The 20,226-nt window shown below is 43.5% G+C and overlaps 1 protein-coding gene across 2 annotated transcripts in view; it reads right to left on the bottom strand.

The window, feature by feature from the left end:
* Rtn1 (reticulon 1) overlaps positions 1 to 20,226 on the bottom strand; it is a 215,737-nt gene that overhangs the window by 4,748 nt on the left and 190,763 nt on the right. For both annotated transcript variants that reach the window (XM_013346088.2, XM_005343173.3), the window contains 5 exons: positions 7,825 to 8,032; positions 4,869 to 5,007; positions 3,252 to 3,321; positions 2,540 to 2,586; positions 2,396 to 2,454 (listed from right to left, as the gene is read on the bottom strand). In XM_013346088.2, coding sequence (XP_013201542.2) covers positions 2,396 to 2,454; positions 2,540 to 2,586; positions 3,252 to 3,321; positions 4,869 to 5,007; positions 7,825 to 8,032 — 523 coding nt within the window. The remainder of the gene's footprint in view (positions 1 to 2,395; positions 2,455 to 2,539; positions 2,587 to 3,251; positions 3,322 to 4,868; positions 5,008 to 7,824; positions 8,033 to 20,226) is intronic.

Genomic DNA, 20,226 nt, shown 5'->3' with positions numbered 1-20,226 from the left:
ATTACAGCCTCTATAGGTCAGGCGGGTTACAGTCCCTATAGAGTAAGGTGGATTACAGCCTCTATAGGTCAGGCGGGTTACAGTCCCTATAGAGTCAGGCTGATTACAGTCCCTATAGAGTCAGGCGGGTTGCAGTCTAGGCGGCTATAAACGCCTGCAGGTTTGTGTCCAAGATCTCTGGGTGTTATCTAATAAACCCATGACTGGAATGCCCTGCATACTGAAACTGAGTATGAGGTGTCCTAGTTTTCGACTGAGAACAAATGTCCATTTTCAAGGAAAATGTGTGCTCTCAGAATGTTGCCGCTAAATGGAGAAAGGCTATGGATTCCTCTACCCATGGTTGTTCCGATTTCGTGAAGCCAATTTTCTTGTGTCCTGATGTAAAAGAAAATGGAGATATATAGTAAAGATGACAACACCTTATCCACTATCTTGGGAGACATGTTGTTTTCATAGCTTTGATTTCAACTATAATTTAACAATTATACTTTATATATTTGTATATACATTATATTTAATTTCTGCCATTTTACTTTCCCTTATTTTAGCTCTCCGGTGTCCAGCCAATCAGTGTGAACTGTGATAGCCTCTGGGTTGACAGCCACGTTTCTGGTCTCCCCACTCCAATTCTCTTACTAGATTGTGATTTCCACACATTGCAATTCCGAGACATCAGCCCGCTGCTCAGAGGCACCGAAGTCTGTTCTGTGTCGGGTTGAGATCAGACTGCAGTGTCTTTCTCCCTATCACCCTCTGGGTGAACGCTTATCCACACTCCACGGTCCAGGCCGAATGGCATCCGTTACCCACTCTCACTACCATTTCCTCACTGTTTGACGTTAGAATTTCACACAGTTCTCTTAGTGCTTATTTATCTCATAATTATTTCTTTATAATTTCATTTGTACCAAGAGCCTGAGAGCTTCTGTCCAGTTGGAATCAATCATCTTCATGCCTTCTACGTCACCTCAGCAAAACAAGTAACATTCTCTTTAGAACTAAGTTTCCAACCCCCACCCACAAAAGAAACAGATGTGATTTCCTCAAAACTTCTAGTTCCCGTTTCCAAATTCCCACTCTGGCTTTCCGGCGCTAGATGTTCTAGCATAGCTCTAGCTTTCCAAGCGTTGCCAGGGAACTTCACTAAAATGTAAATTACAGTTCATCAAGTCCAGAAATTTTAATGCTATACACTTCGGAGTCTCCACCTCTGAACTGATTCTAGGCTAAGAGCCGCCACTTCCCATACTATGACATTCTGTCACTTCTTCACATAAAGCACCGGGGGCTTCCTTCTTTATCTGTGGATTTTCACTGAGCTGGCTATGCAGCTTCTGTGGGTTCCAGGCGATGTTTTCAGGCATCGTGCATCGTGCTGAGAATTGCTACGCCTACAAACTGAGCATGGAACCCGGCAGAGATCTGCATGGCTTTAAGGGGAAGAGTAGAAACAAGGCACAGTAAAAGTCAAACTATCCTATGCATCAAGAGAAAAACGGCAGCTGCTGGCCTGAGATACAGGGCAGGAAGACGTAGAAGGAAATTACAAATAGCCTAAGTCTAGCATTGCCTAAGACCAGACACATGATTATTTGATTACTAAATGGAGTTGATACTGACAAACTCCAGTCCTTTATGACACAAATCTGTAGCTGAAGGAGAGTTCAAATTTTACTTAAATTTTTTTTTTGACTAACAATGAAACACAATTATCACTCTAGGAGACAATAAACCTAAAAACACAAAGGTTTTTAGGGAAATCACTAAGCCAACTGACCATGTTAGCTGTGGACACATAAGCCTGGTACCTTTATCTCTAAAATGTCTTATAGGCAGCTCCATAAAGCAGGGTCTGATAGAGGCAAAAGACTAAAAAGTAGTGGTGTGACCCAAATACAAACTTGTGGTGTTCAAAAAGTGTAATGAAAATATTTAGGAAACAAACTATTCATGCATCCTAAAGTTTTAAAAGTAATTTACTTGTTTAAAATTAGTAGTGTGCACTGTTCAGGAGACTGAAGTGTTTATTAAGTGTGTTCAGTGTGACCGTTCATTTAACCTTCTCTGAATCAGACTTCCCTCCTTCTCCCCACTGTCTTGTTCTTGAACATGGGCCAGCCCTTGGGGAGAAGCTTAGTTTTACTAACTTGTTAAAATATTCCCATTATGTATGGTACCTGAAACAAACCGTTGACAGTTTTATTTAATTGAGGGTTTGAAAATTATACTCATTTCTGAAATAATATAATTGAGATGAGAATGAATGAGCGACACAAAGGAATAGAATATAACAACCTATTATTTTGCTTTCTCTAAATTACATCTAACGAATCCACTCCCGTGCCTGCTTCAGACAGTGATTCCTTTTGGCAAACTCCACCATGGAACTTACTTTGCCACGACGGTGTTTATGTGAGTCCTCACGAGTCCCAGATATTGGTCAATCTGTGCCTAGAGAGAGAAGAAAATCGTGAGCGCACCCGAAGACTGTGAGGCCAAAATTTCACACGAATGTCTGACTCCACGTACAACTCACCTGGTGCTTAACATACACCACGGGTAGAGTAAACATCGAAACCACAGCTGGGTAAAAACACAACAAAACAAATACACCATTAGAACTCTGGAACTAGTAACAGGAACAAGCTTATAGACACATTTTTCATACTCATGAAACTGTAGCATTCTTGGAAAAAAAAAAGAGCACCATAGATAAATGATGGCAGAGCAATGCGTAAGAAAAATAAACGGCAGAGCCCTCTGTAGATATATCATTATTCCTAGAACAAGGGTGCAATGTGCCCTTTCAAGATGACAATTGATTCACAAATAGTTCCCACGATAGATGTATGTATATATACTAGAAGGCTATTTAGTGATATGGCTGGGGGTGGGGGGAAGCACAATTAAAAATCCATTATTAGCCTGATGATGGTGGCATACACCTTTAATCTCAGCACTCGGGAGGCAGAGGCAGGAGATCACTGAGTTCAACTCAGGAATCACTGAGTTCAAGGCCAGCCTGGTCTATACAGTGAATTTCAGGACAGCTGGGGGGCTACTCAGGGAAACTCTGTCTGGAAAAACAAAACAACAAAATTTCATCGTTGACTGAATTACAGTTCAAAGGGAGATGCTCTCCATTTCGGGGGTGTCTGATGTTATTCCTAGCAATCTACCAAGAAGCTGAAAGCTGACAGCCACGGGAGCAGCGTGTCTGCAGGGTGGAGGGCTCAGGAAGCACTTACCCATAAGCAGCAGGGTCAGGCCATTGAAGAGCGCGCCAACGTAAGTCAGGAGCCACATGAGGACTGCAAACTTAAGCATAAAGGCTTGTCAGAGTCCACCACCATCCCTCCCAGGTGGAATCCACAGCTTTCCTGAGTTGGGATCTTAACTGTTAGTTAGCATTTCAGGTTTTCTCCCTAACGATTAAAATGAGAGGGTAACAGGAAATGGATTTCTGGGACACGATTTTGACAGGAAATGAAAGCATAGTGAGGTAGGTGTTCGTCCTGGTCTCTTGGAGACCTTGGACCATGCTGCTGTAAGATTCCAGGCACCCAATGAAATCATAGGCTAAGCTATGGCACACTGTAGCTCTTGGCATGTATTTATAAGGCCCCAGGAGTTAAGAAGGGTTTTTTACATTTTTAAATAGTCAGTTTAAATAGTAAAAGTATTCAATGATCTGTGAATTTATATGAAATTTAATTTGTCAGTGTCCATCAATAAAGTTTTAATGGTGCACCGTCACAGCCCTTCATTGCTGGGTAGAGATAATAGGGCCTGAAGCACCGGATACTTTTTGACCTTTATAGAGGAGGTTTGCTGACCTCTGCTCTGGCCCACTACTGTTACATTAGTCAGCAACCGTCATCACCTGACAAGTCTCTAAGTATTTGCAGTCAGTTCCTACTCCGGGGATGCACCTGGAGGGTCAAGCCCTCATCTCCCACTGCTCCCTCTGACTCATTGAACAATCACTGGGCAAGCCCTGGCACAAGACCCCAACGACAGCGTGTAAAAGCACTCTTTACAGACAGAACACTCACGACCACCTCCCCTTCTGCCCCCTACTCTGCTCATGGCTTTGCTGAGTCTTGTTTCAATGACTTGGGTTTTATAGGAAGTCTCGGGGAGATCCAAGCAGCCTGTCCAAAGAAACCCAGTAGACTAGTTGTTCCCAACCTATGGGTTGCACCCCCAAAGACCATGGGTAAACACAGATATTTACAACCCATAACAGTAGGGAAATTACAGTTATCAAGTAGAAAGGGAAATAAATATATGGTTGGGGTCACCACAACATGAGGAACTGTATTAAAGGGTCACATCACAGTCTTAGGGAGATTGAGGACCACTGGGCTAGACAAGAGTGAAACCACTAAAATAAAGCCCCCCGATGTGTGCGGGGTTCCAGATCCTCCCGATGCTCCGTGCTGGGCACGGGTCTTCCCTGCAGATGCTCAACCTGAGGAGTTGCCGAGGACTTACTGTTTAAGTATCCTCCAGACACATGTCCTCTACACACCTTAAAGTAGCTAATTAGGAGATGGCTGAGATCTTGGTTTAAGAATCTACATCCTCCCTTGTAAAATGTCTAGAACTGTGTGACCTGGGGTTGATCCTAGTTCTTCTGAATACTACTGGGTAACCCCGGTGAATATCAAAATGTCTCCGAGCCACAGTTTTGTCATCTGTGAAATGAGGGGACCAGCTTGGATGAGTTTCATGGAGCCACACAACTAGAGGCTTTCGGATTCTAGACTAATTAGCGCTTGTTTTGTGGGCTCTGAATTGTATCTGCCGATTGCATTCTTCCTTTGGGGAGACTGTAAGGCAAGGAGCAGAAGCAGTCATACTTTTAAGGAATCCACCAGGTCCTGGACGAGGAAAAGCCTCCGTAACTCCTTGAGCGTGCTGTTCACATACAGCTGCAGGCAGTCCGTGTACTTCTGGATCTGCTCCTGGGACAGGGTGATCTCCAGCTCCAGGTAGGCCCTGTCAACAAACCATCCCAGGGGAATGCCATTAGAGGGTTGAACACTGGCTGCTGCACCCCAGAGCCAAGAAAGTGCTTGTCACACTGGGAGGCTTATGGCTGGGTCACCTCCAATAGGCTGCTGCTGGCTGTGGGACACCATGCACACTGGATTGCCAAACACTGGGAGTGCAGAATATCTAACTCTCTGGGGCTTTGTGACTCTATCCACAAAACTCAGCATTAAAGAATGAGCTCATAACTCAGAAAACCAGGAAGAACCAAGGAAGACCGGGGAGCCGTCCACTCCTTTACTGGTTTCTTCGCACATGAGAAAAGGGATGAGCATCTTTCTTAGATTCTGGAGCTATCTGAAAACCCTAGTTCCCGAACTGTTCCTTGACAAACTTCTAAGAATTCCTCTTTTAATTCTGAAACTGACTTCCAGGTTTCTCTAGAGAGCAGTGGTAACTTCAGTAGCCTGGACCATAGTAAATGCTCATTAGTCCCAGTGAATGATGTTCTTAGTAATGAGATTATTTTTTCCCATTTGTTCAGGTGGTCAGACTTAACTCAGGGATGGTAAACAAAATAAAATATAGAACACATTCATATAGTATGCATAAGCTTTATCTGCTTGATCATAGTCCTCCACTGAGCTCTGGCTCCCCTTCCCTTCTTCCACTTCCTCTGTCTGAAGACAGCTGTGGACAGCCTGCCTAGCCTAGAGTTCTTAAAGGCATGAGATGATCAGAGATGGAGAACTAATCAGGCTTCGTTTTGAGTTGTAGGGAGTGTTATGGACTAAGACTGTACTCCTCGAGAGCGCCACACTGAATCCCCACTCTTAATGTTGGCATTATCAGCCAGGTACTTTGGAAGGTAATTATTGAAGCGGGTGGAACCCTTATAGGTAAGATTGGTGCCTTTAAGAGCTCCTAAATCCTCTTTATTGGAGCCCTGAAGAACTCTTCATTCTCTTGATGCCTTGTGAGGATCCACTGAAAAGATAGCAGTCTATAATCAACCACAGGGCACTTTGGGGACAGATTTTACACAACTGGGAGAAATGCATTTTTTATCATTTACTCCAGCAAGTTTATGGTACATGGTGATAGCAACCTTAACTGACTTTTTCAGGTTTTATTTAAATGTTATGGCTTTTCTACCCTTGGAGAAAATACAAAAGTACTGATTTGTCTAGTGTGCTATTATTAAAATACACTAAGTCCGGCGTTCCCTTTGCTGATGCAAGTGACTAGCCTGAAGGAGTTTTAAACTTTAAATTTGCCTCCACAAGGACAACAGAGTAGTCAGGCTATGAGGAGTTAGGCTATTGCTCCTGTAACTGGGTATCAGAAGAAAGAAGGCAAATGGGACCTAGGTCCCCGTATTTCAGCCTTGCGAATGAGCATGGCAGCTCTAGAAACAACCAAGTTTTAGAACAGTGGATAGGGAAGAATCCTGGGTGGCTAAGGACAGAGGCTGGGACAGGAGAAGAATAAAGATGAAGACTTTAGCCATATGCCAGGGCCACTCAAATCTGGGCTGTGTGTGTCCTGCTAGAAACAAAGACAAGCCGTTTCTACACTCCCGCACCTGTGGGTATGGGGGCATAGAGAAGCAAGTCACAGTCCTGATGGCCCAGGAATTCAGTGTTAGAAAGCCATGAGGCACTATGAGTGTGCATAGTCCCACGGTGTTTGCATTGAGGTCAGGACCAAGATGCTGAGAAGGAAGCTCTGACAGGCAGCCTCTACATCTGCACAGTTCAGAGATTGCTCTACAAAAGGTGGGGAGGGATGGCTGAAGAGACGGCTCAGCAGTTGAGAGCTGTTCCAGAGAATCAGGGTTCAGCTCCAGCACACACAACCACCTGGAACTCCAGTTCCAGGGAATCATGCCTCTGGTCTCTTCGGGTACCTGCAAGCATGGTGTACGCACGCACACACACACACACACACACACACACACACACACACACACACACACACACACTTAATTAAAATTAAATATTTTAAACAGATAGAGCTAAACATTATTTTCAATATTCATTCTTACCCAATTTTCCCTGCATGCAGATGCAGGGAGGGACATGAGATAAAAGTGTTCATAAACCTTAAACCTCTCAGAAGGTTGGTCCTTTAAATAAAAATCCCAACACCCTGTCTTCATTCTACAGTATTAACTGGCCGCCTGACCTTGAATGTGTCACTTTATTCCTTAGAATCTCAGTATTTCCATCTGTAAACAGGGATTTCAGTGCATGCCCTCCCTTCCTTATAGAGGTGACTGGAGTAAGTAATAGTTGAAATTCTCTTTAAATGAAAAAATAAAAAAATATAAATATGGGACCAGAGAGATGGCTCAGAAGTTAAGAGCACTTGCTCTTTCAGACGACCTAAGTTCAATTCCCAGCACCCACATGGTGGCTACTACTATCTTCTAATATCTTAGATATTAGATAATATTTAATAATAACTAAGGTTATCTTACATAACCATTTTTCCAGAGGACCCAACAGGCACTCATATGATACACACACATGCAGGCAAAACATTTCACACAAAAAATAAAGTAAGTCTAAAAATTAGTTTTAAAACATTACACATAGATAATGGGTTATGATTACTTATGTAACCCCGTAGTGTTATTAGAAGAATGAGTTTGCTACAGACACCTACTAATAACCTCAGGTACCGAGGGACAGGGGTTCTGGGAAACAAAGTTTCCTGGAGTTGTGGGGAAACGTGTTCCAGTACACCGGAGAACAGCAACGAGGCAGAGGGAGAGCCCAGAGAGGCAGGGTGAGGGCCAGTCAACCGGGGGGCACTCACTTGAAAGGGTGACCCTCATCTGTTTTCTGCACAGCTTGTAGAACAGACTTGTAGATGCGGAAGCTGATGGTGGCTGAGAGGGCAGCCAGGGCCAGGTAGGCGACGACGCTCACAACGCTGAACTGGGTCAGGGAGAAGAGCAGCAGCAGGAAGCTCCCGAACACGATGCCCGTCTGCTTGATATCCCGCCAGTACAGAAGGTCAATAGCTGCAGAAGGAAACATAGACACATAGCACTCAACTCTGGCAGAGCCCGGGCTGCTGCTGCTGCTTCTGCTGGGGCTACAGGCTCCCACCTGGCATCTAGACATCTAGAGGGCAGCGGGTAGAGATGGCAGCATCAGCGACACTGACTGATATTCCATTTTGGTTTGGAAAAGTCCCCAAATGCTAAGGATAGTTCACAGATTTAGAGCTGTGGCTTTAGTAAGCAAGCATATCATGATGGGTGTGTCCCGTGGGCTATGCTACCCACACAGTGGCTGGGATTACGTGACCTTGAAACAGACTTGAAGGCACAGAGGACCCTCTGGAGGGCCTGCTCTCCCCTTTGATCGCACTGATTATGTGGGTAACTGGACACCCTGCTGTCAACATTTGGTCTCAACAGTGGCCTACAATGCACAGGCTAGTATACAGTCAGTCTGTGTAAGCTGTGTGAGTGCCCTGGCCATGAGAACAGGCTGCAAAGAAATGGGAATTTGGGAGGAAAGGTCAGCGTGACCTCAGCCAGCACCACATGCACCTGGACAAAAGCAGTTTTCTTCCAAACTCCAGGAGAAAGTGAGGAATATGGCTGTGTAACAAACCCAGAAGTTTGACATCCGTGGTGCTGGAGATTGCACCCAGGGCCTCTTGCCCGTGAGTGAGGCATTTAACCCAACCACTGAGCTATCTCTTAAACCTCTTTATACTTTTTACTACAGTTATTATTATGGGACTGTGCCGACAGCCCCAGGCGACACTTGAATGAAACTCTCGGATACTCCATGTTGTGGTTTGAGTGAGAAAGACCACTGTATGTTCATGTACTTGTTTCATATGTTTCCAGCTGGTGGACTCTTTGGGGAGGATGAAGAGCTGTAGCCTGGTTGAAGGAAGTGTGTCACTGGAGGCAGGTTTTGAGGTTCAAAAACCCATGCCTTCCCCAGTGCCTTCCTCTTTCTGCCTCCTGCTTGTAGACAAAAATGTAAGCTCTCAGCTATTGTGGCAGCACCGTGCCTGCCTGCTGCCATGCTCCCCGCCATGACAGCCATGGACTCTAACCCTCTGGAACCATGACCCTCATGTCTAAACATAAAACCCATTTATGTTTCATATATGATACACACACACAGTGTGGTCATTTTAGACAATATTTTAAAGTATTTCCATGTAGGCTACAGAGATTCACAGTGTAGAATTTGCCATTTGTGGTGGCATATTGTCATCCTGAATTGTGTATGTTGGAAATGATCAGTCTGTACTGAAGGAGTGGCATGCCACGCCTGCTGACGATGAGGAGACATGGGAACAACGTGCAGCAATGTGCAAAGCCCTCCTCCCAGCAGATTTGTCTCATGGTTGCACAGCAAGAGGCTCCTTCTTAGGGCCTCAAGGGATCCTAGTAGCGTGAGACTGGAGAAAACATCCTCCCGACCAATGCCTTCCGCCATCTCTATGGCCCCTGAGTGGCTTCAGCTCAAAGTTACCAGTGGACAGCCAGTGGTTTGAAGAAAAGCATGAGTCCCTTTTTCTTGTGACACTCCTCCGATACAGGAAGTAGAGAAAGGAAAAGCTCACAAGCATGTCTGGTAATGAAACAAGAGTTTCTATTTCCCTTTTAAAGAGAGGGTCAGGGCCACAGGTTCAGAAGTCACTATTGGGCTAAAGCTTCTTTCTGCTCCAATCCCCTGTCACACTGATTGACCATTTGTAATTAAGTTCTTTGGATAACATTTTTTTTGTCCCCAAAGTCTATACCACCATTGTCTTCATTTTTATTTTTAATGTCCAGATGCCAGAACTGGGCACTGCATGAAAAGATTTACTTTCCTTAGCAATGAAATTCACACAATCCGACCAAATACTTTTCCCTCTAGAAGAACGCCAAAATATAACATTTTCAGGTGCAGAAGACCTTTAGGAAGAAATGACCTATGAGCTTCTGCAGCCCCGAGAGCAGGTGACAGAAGGGGAGAAGGCAAGAATTCCACATGGCTGACTCCTCTTGGCAAGCTCAGAAGCATTAAGTCCAAGTAGGCTTTGGCCAGGGTCTAGACCATCAGGCTGAAGGTCTTAGGGTGTGTGGGCCTCCAACAGCTCTCTTCACCACCAAGGAAGAGCTGAACACCAGGCTTTGTGCTGGGGGACGGGGCCATAATACCACCTGAGAAGTGACAATAGGGAGAGATTTTACCATTACAAACAAGTAACTGTCACTTGTTCCAGGGCATCGCCACCTCATGGATGGGCACATGGGGAAACAAACTCCTTGTGAAGAAGCCTGAGTTTTCCTGGAATACTCTTGAGTCCTGGGAAAGTGGGTTACACCCAAACCTGTGACTTATAAAGAAATATGGGCAACTCTGCAAGTAATTCTCAGACCAGAAAGAGATAGGATTTGCCACTTCCACCGATTCCCTACTGAACGAGTAGCTAAACACCTTCAATACAGGTTCCTCCTAGAAAGGCTTCTATATCTCTGGTCACCTGCTCACAAAGCTAAGAGCAACTGGTACCCAGTCTGGGGCAATCTTGGAAGAATCTGTGGGCAGAGAGGCTCGCTGATTCCATGTGTGGAATGCAGTCCTCAGCCAGCAGGTGTGCCCATCAACTTAAGATTGCCAGAAGCTTCCATTTAGGACATCAACAAGTCTGGTAAAGGGCGGGCGGTGGATGCTGAGTACTGTGTGTCAATATTATCCTTGTGGATACTATTGTGTTAAGAGCATTTTCATGTATTATTTCATCCGAGTCTTACAATAAACCCCATTAGACAGGCAGGACATGAAGCAAGGAAGCTAAAAGTTGAACATGTTTTCTCACTATGACAAAATAGATGCAACCCCTAAATTTGATGCTTCCTCCCAAACAAAATAGTTGCTTTTTTCATTTTCTATTAAACGATCTCTCAATGGATGCAAAATCAATTTTGGGCCACATGATTATATCTTAAACCAATCTCACAACTAGCTATTTAAATGGATTGTTTTTATTTTGGCAAAATGAAGTCCTTACCAATAGTCTGTTGATCACTTTCAATAAGCATGAGAATCAAATGGTATGAAATGTTCTTTCTATATTTTTAAGGATGGGAAGGTCTAGCTGGGATGACTGCACAGTCATCTTTCGAACAAACCCCAACTCAGTGCCGGTCTATCAGTATTGCAGGAGGAGATACAAGCTGAGTCTGAGGTTGTAGTAGTCTTAGAATGAATGAAGGAAGAAGTGGAGGTGCTTTGTAAACTTGGGGCACAGTCTGTTAAGGGCAAGGGGTGGATAAAGAGAAACACTATGGAGGATTAGTTAACAAGAGTGGTTACTCTATGTAGGAGAGGGAGGAGTTACAGATAATGAGAAGTTAACATCCCTGATAAAGAGAAATGATTGGGTGACACCTAGGTTCTGACACGAGATCTAGAGGCAGAGCCACAGCCTGGGTCGTGATGTAGAGCGGGAACCACAGAAAAGTATGACAATTATACACAAAGCTGACTTTTTAGAAAAGCTTAGACGTTAAATGCTTTTTTAGGTTCCATCACTGTGATCTCCAGTCAAAATGGCATTTGATATTGTATATGCAGAGCTATTCAGGGTCCGCGCATGGCAGGCAGTTGGAAACCTGATAAACATGCAGCATTGAAATCTGATAGACAGGATAGAATATTGACACTTGAGTACATCCGGAACAGAACAAAACGTTTGGAGCCCTGGTAGTGGAGGAAATCTCTGAGAAGTGGGAGATGAAGGGACACAGTTTAGGGTGAAGCCATAGTTAGAAGTGGAGCGATAAAGAGTCCTGAGGATGGGAAGAGGTAGACACAGCAGTGTGGATTTCAGTAACTGTGAAGATGGAAGCTTCCCAGCATTCCAAGGAGAGTGCTGCAGATACACCAAAGGAAGTGAGGACCAGGAAAGAACCACTGGGCCTGCAGACTGGAAGCTCGTGCGGTTCTGTGCCCACGGCCATGCTGGGAGGAGTGGGGTCAAGTAGTTAGACGCTAGAGAAACGGAGATTCAGAGAAACGAGGAAAATGGCCACTTGTGGAGTAGTGAACTACTCAACCTCCAGGCTGAGAAGAAGCTAAGATTGCAGTGAAAATGCATGGGTGAAGATCAGTCCTAGCTTCTCTCCTCAAGAAAATAAGAAAGAGATGAGAGAGACTTTGGAAAAGAAACAGATACAGGTAGCTATGTTGAAGTAATGCAAAGGGCCTTGAAAATGAACTCAGATTCTACATGGAGAATGGTTAGTGGGTCTTCTTGAGTCTCAGGAGGTTGGAGGTGTGGCTGGATGGCAGCAGGGAAGGCTGAAGCATGTCTAATGCAGTACCAATGTGACAGGCCACACATGTGGCTGATTCCAAGACGGGCAGATGCTCTGCAAATGTGAACTAAAACATTCTTCGTTTTTAAAAAGAAGGATGTAAAGTATCTTAATGATTTTCATATTGATGATATGTTGTAAAGCTAATGGCTTTGGATATGTTGGGTTAAGTGAAAGGTATTATCAAAATTAATATTGCCTATTTTTACTTTTTATTGTTACTACTAGAAAACTTAAATATTTACATGCAACTTACATGATATTTCTGTTGGGTGGTTCTGCTATACAATGACAGTTCCAAAAGGGAGGAATAAAAGGATCACCAAAAGACAGAGGGCCTTTGATTAAAGTCAAGGACCCAGGTTGATGCAGCGACATGGTTCCATTTTGAGTGCTATGATCTGTGGATGCTGGGCTGACCTGGGGCTGTGAACTGACACACAGCACACAGCGAGAAGAGACTCAAATCCAAGGGGTCAGATGTGAAAATGACAGTGCCTAGGACTCAGGCTTATAGTGGGAGCCAGGTGGACTGGGAGAGCAGCCATAGTCATGTGTGGTCAGAATGCAGGCAGATGGCTCAGTGCCCCTAGGATGGAGTGGGATGGGTGGGAGGCAATAAAGTTGTGATTTCAGAAGCGAATCTATGTGTTCCACATTCCAAATGCTGACTTCTCCTGTTTGAATCTGATGGCAATGATGGGGATGTCTTAGCAAGCTTTATAGTACCCACGATGGTTTGAATATAGCTTGTTCCTTCCAAAATTCACTTTAGAATTAAATCCCCATAGAGAAGTTTAAGAGGGTGGAAAACCTAATCCAACTAAGGGATTTGGAAGTGGGGGCATAGAAAAGAGATCAGGATTAAATCGAATAAAGTCGATTGAGCACTGAGCAGAGAAAGATCTGGACACGGACACACAAGTGTGCTCCCTGTCTCTTGTCACCAGATACCCTGTAGCACCTCAAGGCTCTGACCACAAGGAGGCCATCACTGGGTGCAGGACCTCAACTGTGGACCTGCAGAACTGTATACCAAAATCAGAGTTCCTTTACAAGTTTACCAAGACTGTGCTACTGTATTGTAACGACACGAAGTGGAACCAGAATAGGAGGCCTTGAATAAAGTCTCATTAATAATCCTACAAATGCAGCACATGACCTCAAGTGCCTTGGGGACAGCAAAGCAGAGACAGTTCTCCTCTCTTAATATTCTTCTCATGCAGAAAAACTGTCAAGTTAAACAGTAGCGCACTGAGCATGCTCGGGAGGACAGGTACCTCACTGCATCACTTTGACAATTCCAACAATTAAAGCTACTTTGCTAAAAAGCCCGGGGGCAACACATTGGATTTAAAAGGATGTGTCAGCGGGTCCTACCAGTTTGATAAATGGACGAGGCTTGATGATCTCAGCTTAGTCCTCAAGCCATAGGTATGAGTGAGTGCACAGCCTCCTGGGACTAAAACTAATGCAGTCAAAGATGAACTAAGAGATCTGAAGAATCTCAGTATCGAACATCAAGCCAGTGTGCCGGTCACCTCCAGCATCTCACTAAAATCAGAAAAGGCAATGAGAGTAGTGATCCCTGTTAGAACCACTGAAAAGTAAACTCTATGCCAATTTTCTAGAAAAAAAAGCCCTTCACTGTGATCCAACGCTTTTGGTTTGGAAACTCTTAGATACATTCCGTTATATGACCCAATAGTGGCTGTGGTATTTAGAAAGCTTATTAAAAATGGATAAGTGAAGAAGACAGTAGTGCAGTGATCCATATTTTATTTATAAAACCAAATGTGGCACACATAATATAAAATGGCAATAAATTAAACAATTGTCTACATTATCGATCCATTTGTCTTTCACTTTTGTTTTTCTGAGACAAGGTCTCTTGTAGCCACGGCTGATCATAAACTCACTATGTAGGCTAGGCTGGTCTTGAACTCACCATGTAGGCTAAGCTGATCTTGAACTCACCATGTAGGCGAGGGTGGTTTTGCATACCTGTTCCTTCTACCTTTGCTTCCCAAAGCTGGGATTAAAGGCAAGCACTATCATACCTAGCTACCATCTTAGTCCAGAAAAGATTATAGACACCATTGTATCACAAGTTCATGCTACATTAAATAAGACCAAGTGGGAAAATGTAAGAAAAAGAGTTCTGTTGGTAGAAACATCACCATCAAACAGAAAATCACTGACAAATAATAGTATATTGATGGTTACATACTTTTCAGCCCACCTTCAGTGCCTTGATTGCAGTGACCTGCTACCTCATGAGAACTCATAGAAGGCTACACAAGCCCGAATTCTCTCCAATCTAGTGTCCCAAGAGATGATAGGAAAACCAGATTCTGATTGATTTTTATGAGACCAACAAGGTATCACCTCTGAGCGCTGACATGAAGACACCAAAATGACTTGCTGTGCTTAATCTCCCATTTACATTAAACAGCAGGTGCAGTGGAATACGTTAACACTCAATCTCCAGGACCTTCAAAGACAATGCCTTTTAGTGGAATAAACCCTGAATTTCATTTGCTAAGCTAGAGTCTCCCACACAGTGGGACTTCAAATGGCAGCCCAGTAGTTCTGAGCCCAACTGGGAAGGTGCTGACAGAATTACCGAAGCTATTTCCCAGGTCCTTCCTTCATACCACCCAAACACAGCCAATCTGGCTGTCAGTAAGAAATGCCAGCACTTTTTCTAGCTGTTTCAGTAACCCTGTGGATGTTTTAAAAGGGAAGGTGCAGGAAGCCCGGCATTTCCTAGACACAGTAAAATCCACTCTCTAAATGAGCTTTGGAGGAACAAAGGAAAATAAAGGATTTGATTGTCAAGGCCACAGCAATGGCTGGAACCTCTCTTCATGAATGAAGATGGCTGTAGTGTTCAATTTCTGCTGGCTGCTTCTCGTGTTGGAGAAGCACTGGAGGCTTAGGCAAGCCTCGCCTTTTCCCCTGAGCTGGTGGAGTGATTCTGGTTCCTATCTTCAAGCTCTCATCAGTAGTGCCAAGAGCATCCCTGTTCTCTCCTTCCTGTGAGGCGACCTTGCTGACAACTAGGTCCAGGGTCACCAGCATAAGGCCTCTCCAGAAAGTGAAGCCCAACAGGACACACATTTAAGGCAAGTCACTTTCTTCTAAACTTTGAGTTGAGTCAAGGCTTTACGGGCAAGAGCCTTCCCACAAACTGTGATGCAAGAAGAAAATGGCCACATGAAGGGAAAGACAGCGGCTGGGGCCTTAGGAGTTCACCATGGACAGTGAGCACTCAACGTCTTCCCAGCTTTTTTACTAGATCAAAATATAAAACTGTTCATCTGGTATTTTGGTCATCAACCATAATTAGCCATAAAGTCTTAAGTAAGTTCAACACAGGCTTAAAATCCATTGTGGCAGGGGTATTGGAAAGAACGGCGGAGGAGGCAGACACTTGATGTTTCTGTTCTGATTTCTAGAGTGTATTCTTGATTGATTTTGACCAAAAGACAACAGCAAAGAAACATATCTTGAACTAAAAAGATGTACAAAGAGGAATGATATCTCAGTATATCTGGTCCCCTTTGTTAAATTACTGTGCTTTTGCAAATATTAGCTATCACTAGATTTGAGTTTGCCAGACTGCAGTATGAACAGATGAAGGACATAGGTAAAATATGATCCCATTTGGCACCTGGCTGTTGTGGACTGGGGAGCACTGCAATGCATTTTATAGTTAAACCTTCTTATATTTCTATTTTTCACTTGTTCAAAATTCACACCCGGGTGGATGATGAACTTGTGAGTGACAACCGAATTCTTTCCCCTGTTCCATTTGGTAGCATACAGAAATGAGGAAGAATTTAAAAATTTTATTCAATGAAGCAATAAAACAGCTTTGTTCTGAGTTAATGTGGATATACAGCTCAAACATATTTTAGGAAAACAGATCTCTGTTTTCCAATTGTAATTTTCCAAAATTACAATTTTCTTATCTGAAATAAATGCTATAAATTTAGAACACAATTGCAATTAAGTTGTAAAACTACATATATAGTATAAAATATATAATATAAGCTGTCACCTAGTCAGATAATATCAGATATTATCGCTGTGGGCTGGCCTAGAATTCCTTCTGGAGCCCTGGGTAGCCTCAAAGTCATGGAAATTCTCCTGCCTCATCTTCTGAGTGCTAGGATTACAGGTATGAGCCACCATGTTGGGCCCAAAATATGCATTTTACAGAATCATTAACATCAAGATTTTAGCTTTTAAAATGTGAGCTTAATTATAAGGAAGCCATATTTTTCCAAATGGCTGCGGTAGTTTTAAAAGAACAGGAAGAGCGGTGATAGGAAAGGGACGCAAAGATGTGCGCTAGAGGCCAGGAGGGATGGGAATATTGGTGTGTGGGTGTGTGCGAGCATGTGAGTGTGTGCGTGCACACGTGCGTGTATTCTCCTTTCTTAACAGGGATATGATATTCAGAAAACCACACACTTAAGATCAAAATTAATTTTTTTTCCTGTTGGGTTCAGTGGATTTTAAAATTTAATGATATTCTAAACTAATTTAAAACATTGCTCCTTATTTATGTTCCAGAATGTGTTAGCTCGTCCAACGATGCAGATGAACTGAGAGCAGACTCTCATTTCCAACATACACTGGATGGAGCGAGACGATGGGGCAGAGGGCAAGGGAGGGGAAGAGAGAGGAAGAGAGACCTAGGAACGGAGAAGGGCAGCTCGCTGCGGTGACCATTTCACCCACAAGCTCTATTATGTATACTCCTCACGGTGCTTCCAACATAGAACAGAGCTGCGGTTTGTAATGAAATAAGTATTAACTCCTGAAAATCTAGGAACTAGAACAAATTCGAAGATGTGGATATAGATCAGCATCTTTGCCAATCCTTCTTATTCAATTAAAAATGTTTATTTTTAAAACAGATATTGTAGGATCTGGAGAGATGGTTCAGCAGTTAAGAGCACCGAGTGCTTTTCCAGAGGACCCAGGTTCAATTCCCAGTGCCCACATAGCAGCTCACAGCTGTCTGTAACTCCAGTTCCAGGGGATCTGATTCCTGAATACAGATATACTTGCAGGCAAAACACCAATGTATATAAAATAAAAATAAATTATTTAAGATAGAAATTGTGGGAAGTGCAGCTTTCTAGATCAAACTGAAATGCATAATTAAAATGATTCTAACTCAGTAATATTTTTCATGGTATTATTTCTAATTTTAGGATTAGCTCATGTGGTAAAGAAATATGTCTCTAGTTCCTAGTTCTTTCAGTCCTATGTCAGGTTCTTATGTTAAATCATTTTAAATTGTTTTTGAGCTGGGTATGGTGGTGCATACCTTTAATCCCAGCACTTGGGAGGCAGAAGCATGAGAATGTCTATGAGTTCAAGGCCAGCCAGAGTTACACAGAGAAACCCTGTCTTGAAAAACAAAACAAAACAAAAACCAAAAATTATTTTTGAGATCTTCACATCTCATTTTATAAAAACTCCTTTTCCTTGCATGCCCAGCCTTTAGCTTCATTTTTATGACGTGCATACCTGCAAGTATATACAGAGGCAGACAGGACTTATTAGACAATACCCAGCAACTGTGCACTCTGATCAACTCCGAATGGTAGGAATTGGGGTGATTTGTGTCTTTTACTGAACCTCTCTTTGTAAAAAATAATAGTGTGCATGTATCACTGTTAGAGAAGCAGAAAAAAAAGTCATTTCTACCTCAGACTCTGAAACATAGACCCTTATAAAGTTTCTCTCGACAGTGCTGGAGACACTGTGAAATGAAAACACCCCCATCAGTGGCTCTGACTGCCTGGACAGGACACATTTGAAATATTACCTGTGTATGGGGAGGTTTTCTTTACCAAGGAAAGTCCCAGCTCCCCAGCGGAGCAGAAGTCCCACAGGATCTCATTAGCATCCGTACTGGGGAGGAGTTTGCTATATAATGTTATGCTGTAATATCTGGCATATTCTAATAATGAGCCTAAATAAAATGCTGGCTCTGGTAGAAGGCAAGACTGGTCTGCATTTGTGCAAATGCGACACTGTCTCTACCAAACTCCTTTATTTACTTACCTATGTTCGTAGGCAAAGGTGGGCGCACACACGCACAGGTGAGCATGCTTGTGTGTACTTGTGTGGAGGCTGAAGGTCAACCTCTGGTCTCACTCCTCAGAGCCATGCATCTCATTTTCTGAGACGAGGGCTTTCACAAGGAAGTGAGGCTCCAGGACCTGCCTGTCCCTCCCTCCTCAGTACCAGGACTACAAGCTGACGCCGAGCTTTTTAACATAAATTCTGGGGGATCTGCCCAGGACCTCATGCTTGCACAGCAAGTACTCTATTGATTGGATTATTCCTCCAGCCCTCAAATGCAATTTAAAAAAACCCAAAATCCAACCATTTCTTTCAGTTACTGTGGCTAAAATACATATGTTTGCCATGTATTGTGGGATGTTTAGGTGTTTTGGCTTATCATTCAGATCAGAAAATTGTGAAGAAGTTCCATAGAGCACTGAAGGCGACCCCAGAATTTCCAAACTACTTCATTTTGAAAGAATAAATAAAAGCTTATCAAAATTTTGCATTCTGGTGGAGTCATAATACAATAAAGTAGGAGTTGAGCCTCAGCATCAAGCATATAGCAGCTGTGCCAAACCACCACACTGCTATGGATGCTGCCCATGGAATTTGTTGGGCACAGGGAAATCTATAAAAAGGTGGTGGGGGTCTTAAGAGCACAAACAGATTCCTCTGGGTGGATGCTTCTCATTCTTTGTCTCTCTGGCACAGGATCATTGGATTTAAGTGGTGTGGTTGAATATGAATATAGGGCAAATTACTATTCCTCTTGTCCTTAGGCTCTGAAGTCCCTGTCCTATACGATGGGAGGGATGTCATGGAGACTTGGGACCAAGCACATCACTGGAGTTTAGGACAATTACTGACAAGTTGCTAACATTTAGAAGAATTTAGAAAGACCAATCAGTGATGGCGGTGAACAGGACAACAATAGCATAAGTGGGACATCTGCATTACTACTGGACTTGGCTTTGTCTATAATGAAGAACCTATATGAAAACATCTCAGAGAGGTGGGTGGGAGTTCATGTTCTGTCACTCGGCATTGGTAAGGGAGGCAGTGAGTGCTGGGAGGGGAAGAGCCCATGTCACACTGGAAGTCACCTTTGACTGCGGATTCACCACCTCTCACAAGGTCTTGGGCAAGCCTCACTTCTCTTCTCTGAGTCTCCTGTCATCCAAGAGGCAACTGGGGATTTGAAAGGAGATACTCGGCAAAATATCAACTTGTAAGTATGAGAGCTATTCACCATTGTTCAGATAGCTCATCTTGAGAAATCACAGAGGAAAGCACCATCAACCTCGGAGGCAGATGGCTGAACAGTGGGATGCAGGGCTCGGGTTGTCACTAGCTGTGCCCCTGGCAGAAGCAAGAGCCATCACCTGCTAAATGAAAATGTGAAACAAACGTCCATGCAGAGGACTTGAGAGGGCTGAAAAGGATCAATAAAAAGGCCTAGGAAAAATTAAGATGGTTGTAAATGATAAAATTAGCTCCATTAGCTGAACCTATATCCTACAACACTTAAAGGTTTTGTTTTGCATTTTGAGACAGGGTCTCATAGGCTGCCCTTGAACTCACTGTATGAGCAAGGCATCCTTGAACCCCTGATCATCCAGCTCTGGGATTACAGATGTGCACCACTAAGCCAGATTTAGTCTCTCTTTCTGTAACCTTTGTCTCTCTCTCTGTCTCTCTCTCTGTGTGTCTCTCTCTCTGTCTCTCTCTCTGTCTCTCTTTCTCTCTCTCTCTCTGTCTCTCTCTCTCTGTCTCTCTCT

The sequence above is a fragment of the Microtus ochrogaster genome, chromosome 1, assembly GCF_000317375.1.
Source record: "Microtus ochrogaster isolate Prairie Vole_2 chromosome 1, MicOch1.0, whole genome shotgun sequence".
In the NCBI taxonomy this organism is placed as follows: Eukaryota; Metazoa; Chordata; class Mammalia; order Rodentia; family Cricetidae; genus Microtus; species Microtus ochrogaster.
Note: the sequence above shows the minus strand (reverse complement) of the source record. Positions and strands in the feature narration are given on the sequence as shown.